The sequence below is a fragment of the Sinocyclocheilus grahami genome, unplaced genomic scaffold (assembly GCF_001515645.1).
Source record: "Sinocyclocheilus grahami isolate Dianchi unplaced genomic scaffold, SAMN03320097.WGS_v1.1 scaffold349.1, whole genome shotgun sequence".
Classification (NCBI taxonomy): Eukaryota; Metazoa; Chordata; class Actinopteri; order Cypriniformes; family Cyprinidae; genus Sinocyclocheilus; species Sinocyclocheilus grahami.
Genome location: NW_015505528.1, coordinates 620,332 through 633,057, shown reverse-complemented (window position 1 = coordinate 633,057; position 12,726 = coordinate 620,332). Strand labels below are relative to the sequence as shown.

The following is a 12,726-nucleotide window of genomic DNA, read 5'->3' as shown; positions in this document are numbered from 1 at the left end:
TGATTGGCCAAACGCGTACGAAAACGCCCTCACCCGCCATGATTTAAAACGCTGTGTAAACATACTGTAAACATTGTGTCCACTTATTTCGCAAGTATGGAGAACAGCGATAGATGGACGGACGCTGAAGCGCAGGCACTTGTAGCAAATGTAGATTTTAGTCCTCCTTTCCGTTCTTTTAATCACTTTACGTACATGTTGACTTTCCATGTCCATTATTGTGAAACCCGCGAGACACAACAAAAACACAGCTCCGATCACAGCATCCTCCTGTTGTTAATGTTGTTCTTTGTTTCTGTTGTTGAACGCCGGGCACAAATGACGTCGCTGTCGACCGGCTTACGTCACTTCCTAGTACACACTGTCGGTGCGAATGCAACCCTTTAAATGGTACTGGGAAATAGTTCGCACAAAATCGTCCCAGTACTTTAGTACTGTACATTTAGTTCTGGAACTAAAGCGGTGCGAAAGGCCCTAATGACAGTGAATGGGTGCTGAGATTTTGAAGCCCAAAAAGGGGAACTATCCATCATATAAAGTGCTCCACATGGCTCTGGGGGGTGAATAAAGGCCTCCTGAAGCAAAGCGATGCATTTGTGTAAGAAAAGTATCCATGTTTAAAACTTTATAAAACGTAATCTCTAGCTTCTGCTGACTGTCGTTCGCGCATTCAACGTATAAGCCCCCCCCCTCGGTCCATTCGCGATCCGAGTTGCACCCCCCTAAGGACGGCCCTGCGTATAAGCTCTGGTGAGAATATGCTAGTTTTGTTTACAGCAAAGGAAAACCAGTCTCCTCATGGCTTATATCAAAATCCTCCAACATTTTCCTTTACAAATCCTCGTTTTGTACATCTAACCTCTTAACATACAAATATCGCGCATACGACAGTTAGCGGTATTGTGCTGAATATTATGCTTATTATATTATGAATATAATGTTTGCATATATTCAGCACTTGGATACTGCAAAAATACTGCAGTCCAACTGCAAAGGCCAAAAAGGTCAAATAAAACTCTAAATGAGTAGCATGTTACAGTACACTCAAATACTGTAAGTTGTGCAATTGTAAAATCAGGGTCAATGAGAGACTCATTCTGTCTCAGCATCATGTCTTTGTGCTTGAGTCCGGCCTGAGGGCTTTGTCCACATCACAAGTAATGTAGTCTTTTTTGCTATAAAAAACCCTCTGGTCTGACAGATCCAGCCTTGATAACACTCTCTAAACCTTACTCTTTCTCTCCTCATCCTCCACTTCTTACATTTACTCTTCCTCCTCTCCTTCTCAGATTGTTTCCATCTATTGTTCAGTCACCTGTGCCGCTCTGAACTGGCTCATATTTTGTACAGTTGGTTTGATCACATCATTAGAAACAAGTGTGAACAATTTTGAATCGTTGTGTGTAAACGATGACAACTGTACTTTAGTTGTGTTTAACTTTTGCCACTTGTGTTTAGCATTTTGCAGCACAAATACCAGTGTGATAAGTGTTTAAGTGAATGAGAATGTGTTTAGTTTTGCAAAAAGAGTGCATGGGATTTGCAAATAGAGCCTAATTGCCTGAACTTGTTTAAGGTTTAGCAGAAAGAGTGCTTTATTCGACAAATTGGTTTAAGCTAGTGAGAATTTGGTTCAGAGGTTGGTGTTAATGCTGCATTCACGCCATATCGTAATTACCGTAATTTCGAGATGACAGCACGTAACGTTCTGTTCGGAGCTGACTCGGAATTATGCTTTTCTATGGCAACACTATCAATGCCTAAACAGAGCCTGCGGTGGTCAGGTGGTACAGCGGTCACATGGTACAAGTCGTAGCTCTCAGAAAACATCTCCGGTTACTATCGTAACCACGGTTCCCTGAAAGCGGGAACGAGACATCACGGAGACATTTCTCCGTTATGGGAACTTCTTCCCTTCCAACCTTTCTTGAAGTCCTATTGGCTAACGCCAGTCCAAATGACTGGCCAGTTGTCTCGAAGTATGCAAATACTGACAAGCTCGAGAGGCAGTATAAAATGCGGTGCACGCGACAATTACGTCAGAATCTGATACTGGACGCCGCTTAGCTGGTCGAGCAGTGAACACGGCGACCTCCGTGATGTCTTGTTTCTGCTCTCAGGGAACCGAGGTTATGATAGTAACCGGAGACGTTCCCTCTCGAGCTTTCACAGAGACATTTATCTCCGTTATGGGAACAATATTCAATCCCGCCGTGAGAGAGGCTACGAGCAGCCTGAGCCAGTCACATACTCAGCGAAGATAGAACACAAAATTCCCACAACCAATAGCGTCGCTTGTTAGTCGGGCTCGCAGCTGATAGGTGGAGATAAGCCAATGAGCCTCTAAAACCCAGACCGAAAGCTGGCCGAACTGTCAATTTAAATCCTCAAAACCCTGACGGGGCACACCGAAGTCTGAGCGTCCACGTCACGCGGGGTCGATGACTCACAAGACAGGGCGGTCAGCGAAACTGAAGGGGGTAGATAGTGATTTAGGCACAGCGAAGATAGAACACAAAATTCCCACAACCAATAGCGTCGCTTGTTAGTCGGGCTCGCAGCTGATAGGTGGAGATAAGCCAATGAGCCTCTAAAACCCAGACCGAAAGCTGGCCGAACTGTCAATTTAAATCCTCAAAACCCTGACGGGGCACACCGAAATCTGAGCGTCCACGTCACGCGGGGTCGATGACTCACAAGACAGGGCGGTCAGCGAAACTGAAGGGGGTAGATAGTGATTTAGGCACCGTTGCCCGGTCTCGGCCGGAGAGTGCAGTCACCGGGTCCGAAGCGAATACAGTCGCTGTCCACAGAAAACACGTGTAAATCCCCTATGCGCTTAGCCGAAGCGAGGGCAAGAAGAAGTGCACTTTTGAGAGATAGCTCCTTCATGTCAACGGATGCTAAAGGCTCGAATGGTGGCTGTGAAAGAGCTCTTAACACCACCTCTAGACTGAAGGCGGATGCGGGGGATGCAATCTCCTTGCTACCTTATGAAAACTCACCACCAGCGCGTGCCTACCAATCGATTGCCCGTCCAGCGGGGAATGAAACGAGGCAATAGCGGCCACATAGACTTTCAGTGTTGATGGTAGAGATCCACTATCCAGTCTGTACTGTAGAAAACGCAGAATATCCGACACGGAGCAAGCAGCCGGGTTGATATGAACATCATGGCACCATTTCACAAACACTCCGCATTTTAGAGTATACAAGCGCCTCGTGGAGGGCGCCCGCGCCTCCGAGAGTGTGCTGAGAACACGGGAATGCAGGGCGCTCGGCTCCTCTGATATCCCTGAAGCAGCCACACATGAAGGCTCCATAACTCTGGATTCGGGTGCCACACCGAGCAATTTCATAATTTAAAAGTTTAGTTCAGAAGTATCGTATCGGTATCGATATCGACGATACTGCCTTGAAAAATATCGGTATCGTATCGAAAACAAAATAAGTGGTATCGCCCATCCCTACAGCAGATCCTTCCTGATGGGGATCGGCCAGGGCGGCGCTACTAGCAGCTCTGTTAGGAAGACAAAATGGCCACCGCGGGCTCCCATCTCCACCGAGTCGAAGCACACTCCCAGATATGCTATAGACCGACTCGGGGCGAGAATGCTCTTCTGCATGTTGACACATAGCCCTAGGGACTCCAAGTGACGAAGCAGCGTGTCTATATGGCTGACTAACGTGTCCCGGGACTGAGCTAAAATAAGCCAATCGTCCAGATAATTGAGAACGCGCATCCCGCTCGCTCTGAGAGGGGAAAGTGCTGCATCCATGCACTATGAGAAAGTGCGTGGGGCCAAAGCCAGCCCGAACGGGAGAACAGAGTATTGGTACGCTGTGCCCTCGAAAGCAAACCTCAGAAAGCGCCTGTGATGCGGTGCTATCTGAATGTGAAAGTATGAGTCCTTTAAGTCCACGGCTGTAAAACCCGCTCTCCAGCTCGCTCGGAGATTCAGAATGCAGAATTTCTGCTCTGCATTTCTCCAATCAAAGTGCACGCACACACAGCAGTGAGTAGTGAACAAACACACACACACACCAGGAGCACAGGTGCCACCCAACAGCATAAATGAACTTGAATGAAACATCTCCACAAAAACAATTGTAGAATGAGTTGCATCACATCACTGACCACCTTTTCTGATAGATCCTAAATAAGTTTATCCTAAATCCTAACTAGTCTACATTCTACCCTATATATCCAATGGTTTGTGGAGATACTATATATTTTCATAAGTAATAAGAATTAGCTAAATTATTACATAAGTTATATCAAACTATCCGTAAACTACACAAAACTAGTGATTTTAAACAAAGTCCCTTTATTCTATAGTCTTTGTTTTAAACTGGTGGTTTGTGACCAAAGAAGGGGTTATTCCTGGCTTCAGCTCTGGTAGTGATGTGCAGGTGGGAAAAATGTAGAATGCAAATAACAAAATTAATGCGTGTTTATAAAAAACCAAAAAAAAAAACCCAATGCATGTAGTTGGGATAGCAAAAACAATAGACTTTTTGACATCAAAGGTTGTGTCCAGTCAAACGTTATGGTATTTTGGTGCTAATTTATGTGTCTTAAGACAATATAGATAACCGTAAAGTTTTAATAATCATTATAATTCTATGAAAATAGGTCAACATCACAGCTATAATAATAATGACAAAAAAATTTAGGCATTTCAGTACAATTTCTTCCAGCTGATGAACAATAAAAATATTGACATCCAATCAGAATCCATTCAACTTTAAAGAGTTTGAGCATTTAATGCAATAAATGACACAACTGCAGTGCACTTATAATGAACATAATATTATTGTGCCTTGGTGTGGATATTAATCATTAGAGTTATCTTTGTGGTTATTGTTCTGTGGTTATTGGTGTGAACAGATCACACTGTTGTTAACGCTTTTCCAAAATGATCAGTTTTCTTTTACAGCAGTAATTTAGAATCACTGCACTCAACCCTTTCTCTTGGGAAAAATATGTTATATATAAAACCATAATGAACGTAATTTGTCTAAGAGTGTTCTTGGTTTTGTAGCTGCAGACGTCAGCAGAACGGGTTGAAGCAGTGCGGACCAGAGCATCCAGAACCAGGTGGTTGTGATGGTGCTGCTGTTTCTGGGCTGCTGGGGTCCAATCCAGATACTGATTCTCTTACAAGCATTCTGTTCTGAAGATGTGAGTCACAATTATACACTCTACAAACTAAAAATCTGGGCTCACTGCATGTCCTATTCCAATTCCTCCATAAACCCCGTGATCCATGCCTTCATGGGTGCCAACTTCAGAAAGGCCTGCAGAAGTGTGTTCCCTTTGATCTTCAGAAGGAACGCAAGAACAACCGAGCCTCTCCCCTCTCCCCTCTCCCTCTCCCCTTGAGAAAAAGAAATACACTTCAGCATACTTTTAAAAAGAGTGCTTCTTATGGAAAAACTGTACTTTAAAATGGAATGTTTTCACACTTAATTGTATGCTAATTTCAATTAAGTGAAAATATATTATAGTTTCATTTTTCATCAAATGCAGTTAGCCGAACTTTATTTAAGTACATCTTTATTTGTAATTTCATAAAAACTTCTATTGTGTTTAAAATATGGTTAAAGTGTATTGCTGAATATACTGACAAGCATTTTTTATTGAACTAAAACACTTTAATGTCATTTCTATTGAACATTTTGTCATGTGTTTAAATAAATATTTGTAATTACACATTTTTTTATTGATGAAGTTGCAATTTAGTCCATTTAAAATATTTTAAAAACACTAAGACTTTAAAATCACACTACAGTTCAAATTAGAATCAAATACTTTACATGTGTTTTAGTGTGTCAACACATCAAAATAAGTGTACTTCTTTATAGCACAACAAAAGATTGTTAAAACATACTGATTCAATGTACTTCAAAGTAAAATTATTAATTTGACATCATTACAAAGTGCAATTTTTATGAAAGTATGAAAGTGTCTCAGTACACTTAAGTGGCCTTTTATGCCATTTATTGATATTATATTAGCTGAAAGTACAGTGTTTTAAAAAGATACTTTTGAAATTTCACTACAAGTGCACATTTAATGCAATTACGCACACATCTTATTTTATTTGAATTTGTTTTAAAGGGTACTCTTTCATATAGGCTATACATTTTCATATATAAACAAAATTCAATGACAGATGTATGCACCAACATAGTTCTGTCTTAGAGGATAATGCATAATGCAGTCTATGCAGGATAAAAAAAGTAGACTACTTCAAAGTAAGAGAAAAGATAGATAGATAGATAGATAACACTCAATATATTTGGCAGTTCCGTTTTTGGCGTTTTGCTTCCATTGTCCTCATTTGTAAGTCGCTTTGGATAAAAGCGTCTGCTAAATATCTAAATGTAATGTAAATGTTTATAGCTCTCAATATCAACGCTAGGTGGCGATGCGCGCGTACAGTTTCCAAGCCGCATCGAGTAGAAGAAGACTTCATCAGCTGACAGCCGCGCACAGGTAATTATTATTGCTAATATTTGAGCACTTTTCGCAGTTATAGCCTACTAATAAAACTTTTCAGACAATCGAATATATATCTTTATAATGCAGCGTAAACTACTGATAAATACACTGACTTCTGTCGCAGTTTTTAAGATGATACACAGTTGTGAAATGTTTATCATGTATCAATGCACTGAGAAAGAGCGGGGAATCTAGTATAAAGTATATTTTACAGTCAGTGTGCTCTATAGGCGGCTTTATTATGTTGGCATAATTGTACAAACGTTCTTTAAAAAAAAAATCCCAACCCAAGGTTGCAAGGTAAATACACCAAAATCTGGACAGCGTGTCTGTCTCTTCGGGAACTTATCAGGATCCAGTGCTGGGTAGTAACTGATTATATGTCATTTTGATTGAGTAATCAGATTCCATAAATTAATGTAATTAGATTATATTAGATTTTAGAATACTCCTACACTTACTCAGACTACACTTACTTTCTTATTGATTACATATTATTCACACAACAGCAATACATTATTCATAATGTATTTATTCTCCATAATAATTATTTTTCATCTTTTAAATATACCTTTCTAAATTAGCCTGCTGCAACATTCAGAAAATCTTCCAGTTTTGCTGACATCCACACAAAGACCATTCACTAGTCAGGTGGCTATAATTACTCAGAAAACTGAGAGGCCACACGGCATTTGACCACTGGATTTACAAAAATCATTTCAATTTTAAGAAAGCTTTTAATGAACACATTAATTTATATTTGAATTATTATTACTATGTCTTTGTATGATTTTTTCCAAAACATTAAAATGCACAAATTCATTTCTTATTTACATATAATGCAGGGATTCCCAAACCTTTTTTGTCAGCTGAACCTCTTTTGATTTCAAGGTAATAAGTTAATAATTAAGTAACCCATTTGCAAATTTATCTAACTCTGGTTAATAGTCACATATTTTTTAGTAAGTTTTTTATTTTAATTGTTGTTCTACTAAAATTATTTATTTTCATTTTAAATATGATTTAATCAATTATTAGTTTGTCATTAAACTCTGCCGTTTCTTCACAAACTCCAGTTTGGGAAACCTTGACGTAAAGTCATTTTTAATGCACTTAATGTTGTTAACAGCAATGAATGGAAAATATTTTCTTTCTCCTTTTAGTTTTAAATCAATATGGTGCACGATTATCAGTGTGATGAACAATTTAAGTAATCAAAACGTATTCCAATTATACTACCAAAAGTACTACTAATTTTGTCATGTAATTTGGAATCAGTAATGGATTATAATTTGCAAGTAATCTACTCAGCACTGTCCTAATCTACAGTCATGTGAAAAAGTTAGGACACTGACACCCTATTGAATTCCATGGTTTTCTTTAGCAGGGCATAATAAAAAAAATCATCTGGTCTTTGGTAGGTCTTAAAATGTGGAAAATAAATCCTCAGATGAACAACATCACATGACATATTGCACCATGTCATTATTTATTTAACAAAAATAAAGCCAAGATGGAAAAGCAATGTGTGACAAACTTAGGACACCCTATGATTCAGTTGCCTGTAGATCCACTTTTAACGGCAATAACTTGAATTAATCATTTTCTGTATGATTTTATCAGTTTCTCACATCGTTCTGGAGGAATTTTGGCCCACTCTTCTTTACAACGTTGCTCCAGTTTATTGATGTTTGTGGGTATTTATTTATGCTGGGATGTCAACTCCTGGGTCTGTTTTGAATATCTTCCACTCGTGAATAATCTTCCTCACTGTGGAATGATGGACTTCAATTTGTTTGCAAATGGCTGTACTACTCTTCCCAGATTGATGGCAGCAACAATTGCTTCTCTAAGATCATTGCTGATGTCTTGCCTCCTTGGCATTGTGTTAACACACACCTGAAGGCTCCAGACCAGCAAACTGCCAAAACATCTGCTTTTAGAGGTGCTCACACTTGCTGATGATCAGTTAATCAACGGTATTTGATTAGCAGCGCCTGACTGCTTACCCTCTTAATTCCTATGTTAACATTAAGGATGTCCTCACTTTGTCACCCATGGCTTTTACATTTTTGGCATTATTTTTGGTAAATAAATAATGACACGGTGCAATATGTCATGTGTTGTTGTTGTTGTTTTCTGTACTCTCAACCACCTTGAACTACCTAGCAGCTGCCTAACAACCACCCAGATCGCCTTAGCAACACAATAGCTACAATCTAGAATTCAGTGCCAATTTCCTAACCACTCAGTAACATTCCATCTGTGTATGTCACTGATTTTATGGTCTGTACCTTCAAACAACAGTCTTTTGAAAGTATTTTAGGGCTGCGTTAATCGCATTCAAAATAAAAGTTTGTTTACATACTATATGTGTGTGTACTGTGTATATTTATTATGTATATATACTGTAAATACACACTCATATATGTATATATTAAAAAATATATTTGTATGTATATTCATACTTGTATATAATTTATATTATATATCAATCTAACCTATTTTTCCTTAATATATATACACATGTATGTGTGTGTGTATTTATACATAATAAATATACACAGTACACACACACACAGTATGTAAACATAAACTTTTATTTTGAATGCGATTAATCGCGATTAATCGTTTTGCAGCCCTAAAGTATTTTAATCATGTAAGCAAGCCAAAATGAACGTTTGTCAAATTATGCTTTTTAGTTGTGATGTTTGCAATATTAACACTTGCGCATTTTCCCAGTATTCATATACCATGCCAGGAAGAGCAGGTGGACTCGGTGGGTTTGCTCAGATAACGGACTGTTTGTACATCGGCAACAGCAAAACAGCAAGCGACTCTTCGGTCATTCGTTCACTCAACATTACATGTGTCATTAACACAACTCAGGACGTAAGCAACACAAACATTCCCACTGTGGATTACATGCACGTGCCTGTCTCTGATGATCCCGAATCCAGACTCTGTGACTATTTTGACGCCATTGCTGATAAGATACAGCATGTCAGTGATGAAAACGGACGCGTGCTGCTTCACTGTAACGCAGGCGTCAGTCGCTCGGCGACGCTGTGTCTGGCGTATCTGATGAAGCACCGCCGTCTGACGCTAGCGGAGGCGCACGCGCTGCTCAAATCACTCAGACCCATAGTGAGACCCAACAGCGGCTTCTGGAGGCAGCTGATCGAGTACGAGCTCAAATTACATGGCAAAAATACAGTCAGTATGATAAACTCGCCTGTCGGACACATTCCAGATCTGTATGAGAGAGAAACAAGAGGCTTGATTCCACTTTAGGAAATGGGTTACCAACCGTGATATCTTTGTGCTTCCTGTCATTTCATTCATATTTGAATGATTTTGGACATTTTTGTAGTGGATTTATGTATTGTATTTTTGTCTGAAATTGTTTTTTGTTTTTTTTTACAATAAAGTTTTTGATGATGTGCAATAAAATGCCACAAGATGGCAGAAGATTTCTTAGTAGGGCACATTTAATGTCATCATGGACTCGTATTTTGGCCAGAAGCAACCGTTTAAAGTTAAAACTTCTTAATGATAGATTAGTTTCTTACAAATACAAAGCCTTTGGCTTCACAAGACGGTGCCTGATGGATTGGAGACAGTCTTGGATTACTTGTGGATTATTGTGATGTTTTTATCAGCTCTTTGGCTCTCATTCTGACGGCACCCATTCACTGCAGAGCATCCAATGGTGAGCAAGTGATGTAACTGACTTCATACATCCACTAAATATCATCTTGGGACCATATTATTAAAGGGGTCATATGATGCTTTTTTAAAGATCATTATTTTGTGTATTTGGTGTATCAGAATATGTTGACATACTTTAATGTTCAAAAAACACATTATTTTTCAAATACTGTACATTATTGTAGGTCCTCTATGCCCCGCCTCTCTCAAATGCTTCGTTTTCTACAAAGTCCCTCCTTCCGACAAGCGCAGTCTGCTCTGATTGGCCAGCTGACCCAGTGCATTGTGATTGGCCGATCACCGCAAGCACTCGTCGGAAATGTAACGCCCCTTACCATAATCGCCAGCTTCATCTTTCAAAATAAATGTAAAGACAGAGCCCGAAAGGGGAACAGAGTCGCGTGACAGACACAGTGATGAAGCTGGTATGTGTTTGCCGTACACAAGCCACGGTTAAGACAGCTGACTCCACTGTGATGTGACCAACCCTCTCTCGCTCTCTCTCTCGCTCGCACACACACGATGCGCAAAACTCCGCATTTGAACAGTCAATAGCAAATACTTAAACTAATAACAAAACAGCAGCTGATTCAGAAGTGCCAGATTGTCATAGCAAAGTCAGAATTACCTCCTCTCCTAGGTTCACGAAACGGTCGTCCATAAAATGCATTGCTGTTCTGTTGTAAGTAATCTTAAAGATTCCTAAATGCATCTACTTTCAGAAGCCAAATAAAGTGCTTTTGCTTTCTCCTAGAAATGCACAGCATCTCCCTGACATGGCTGCTTCAACACTAACTGCGGTTACTGAAACCATGCCTTCTTTCTTTGCGTGCACATTTGGGTGGCATTATGCAAATATTTCCACATAGTGAGGTAGATATGTGGGGGCGTGTTAGAACGAGCCGTTTTAGGGGGGCGTGGCAGAGTCTTAACTTTGATAAAGAATATCTCTTTGGTTTTGAGACTTTAGTCTTTGCAACTTCAGGGATCTTATCTATGCACAATCAGCTTGTAACACTCCAAAGAGAAAGGAAAACTTAAAATCGCATCATATGACCCCTTTAAAATCAATGCAAATTGATGCTCTAGCATCTGTTAATGCCATCTGGTTCAATATTTTTGTTGGCCAATACAATGACATTCAGATATTTTTGTCAGGCTTAAGTGTTCCAATACATTTTGGGCCAGTGTATTATCAAAGATTGTTGTGGTTTAAACAAGAATGTTTTTATTACCAACAATATCCGTCAACAAAGTTCTATTGTAAGTCCTGAAAGGCGAATATCTCCAATGAAAAAAAAAGAAAGTGCGTCACTGCGTCAGTGAACATTCAGTTTGGGGAAAAACATGTGCATCCTAAATCAACATCCCATACACTGTAAAATATATTATAAGTTGTAAATACAACAAAGATTATTAGAGTGTTTTACAAGAAAAAAAAATTTCCATTTCAAAATGTCATGTTTAATTCAGTGTGTTACTTGCTGTTTCTTTGTAATTAACTGTGAAACTTGCTAGCAATTTCTGGGTGAAAATCAAACGTTGGTAAAGTCATGCTTTTAATATTCTGAATATCTTTAAAAATGTAATTTATTCCTGTGATGTAAAGCTGAATTTTCAGCACCATTACTCCAGTCTTCAGTGTCACGCAATCTTTTAAAAATCATTCTAATATGCTGATTCAAGCTCTTATGCAGTCAGCTACAGTACATGCTTTTTATCATAATCACAATACACACTTTCCCCAAAGGGAAGTGAATACGGAAAGTTTTGAAGTTAGTGAGTATAACTACATGTCCTTTGCAATGAAGATCTACATAAATGGGAGAAAAGTTGATGTATAATACATGTTTATTAGAACATTTATGATCTGATTAAATTATATATCTAGAATGTTTTTGTGTTTGGAATGTGTGTATTACCAGCAGCATTTTTACTGAGACACGTGTTGGAAACACACCCTGTATGTGAATATTTGATGTGTGGCAATAATGTGACTGGCATGAAGATTGTTTCCATGTTTAAGGTTTTTATTAATTTTTTTAAAGGTGACATATCATGAAAATCTGACTTTTCCAGGTTTTAAGTGCTATTATCAGGTCCCTGGTGCATCTACCAACCAAGGAAACGTGAAAAAGATTAACCCAGTAACTTTGTTTTGGGAAGCCTTTTTCTGCAAGCGTCTGAGAAAACGAGCGCGTCTGATTTCGCTCCCTTGCTGAAATGGCAAAGGGATCGCATTATAATATTACCGCCCCTTAATCTGTAAACTTCCACTCAAGGCGCCGTCATTGTGATTTCGAAAGCGACAACGGTGTACCAGCTCTAATGCCATGGCGAAAGTTTGAGCAAAGCATGCTAACTGTTCTGCCTTTGGCTGCACTGACGAGCACAGAACACTATTTAGAGTCCCAGCCTCAGAGGAGACAAGAGAGCAGTGGATTTATTGATTTATTTAGGCTACTGTATATTGCTGCTGCCACACAGATCTAAAATAAACAAGCAAT

At 39.2% G+C, this 12,726-nt stretch overlaps 1 protein-coding gene across 1 annotated transcript; it reads left to right on the top strand.

The window, feature by feature from the left end:
- The first annotated feature begins 5,130 nt into the window (after positions 1-5,130).
- On the top strand, positions 5,131-10,148 carry LOC107548514 (dual specificity protein phosphatase 18). Its single transcript, XM_016229222.1, has 3 exons — positions 5,131-5,185; positions 6,429-6,502; positions 9,251-10,148. Exon 3 carries the CDS (start codon positions 9,263-9,265, stop codon positions 9,800-9,802), a length of 540 nt encoding a protein of 179 aa, XP_016084708.1. The 5' UTR covers positions 5,131-5,185; positions 6,429-6,502; positions 9,251-9,262; the 3' UTR covers positions 9,803-10,148.
- Positions 10,149-12,726: the final 2,578 nt, after the last annotated feature.

Excerpts from the sequence above, each read along its gene's own strand:
- LOC107548514 (XM_016229222.1), top strand. The coding sequence starts at position 9,263 with ATGCCAGGAAGAGCAGGTGGACTCGGTGGGTTTGCTCAGATAACGGAC.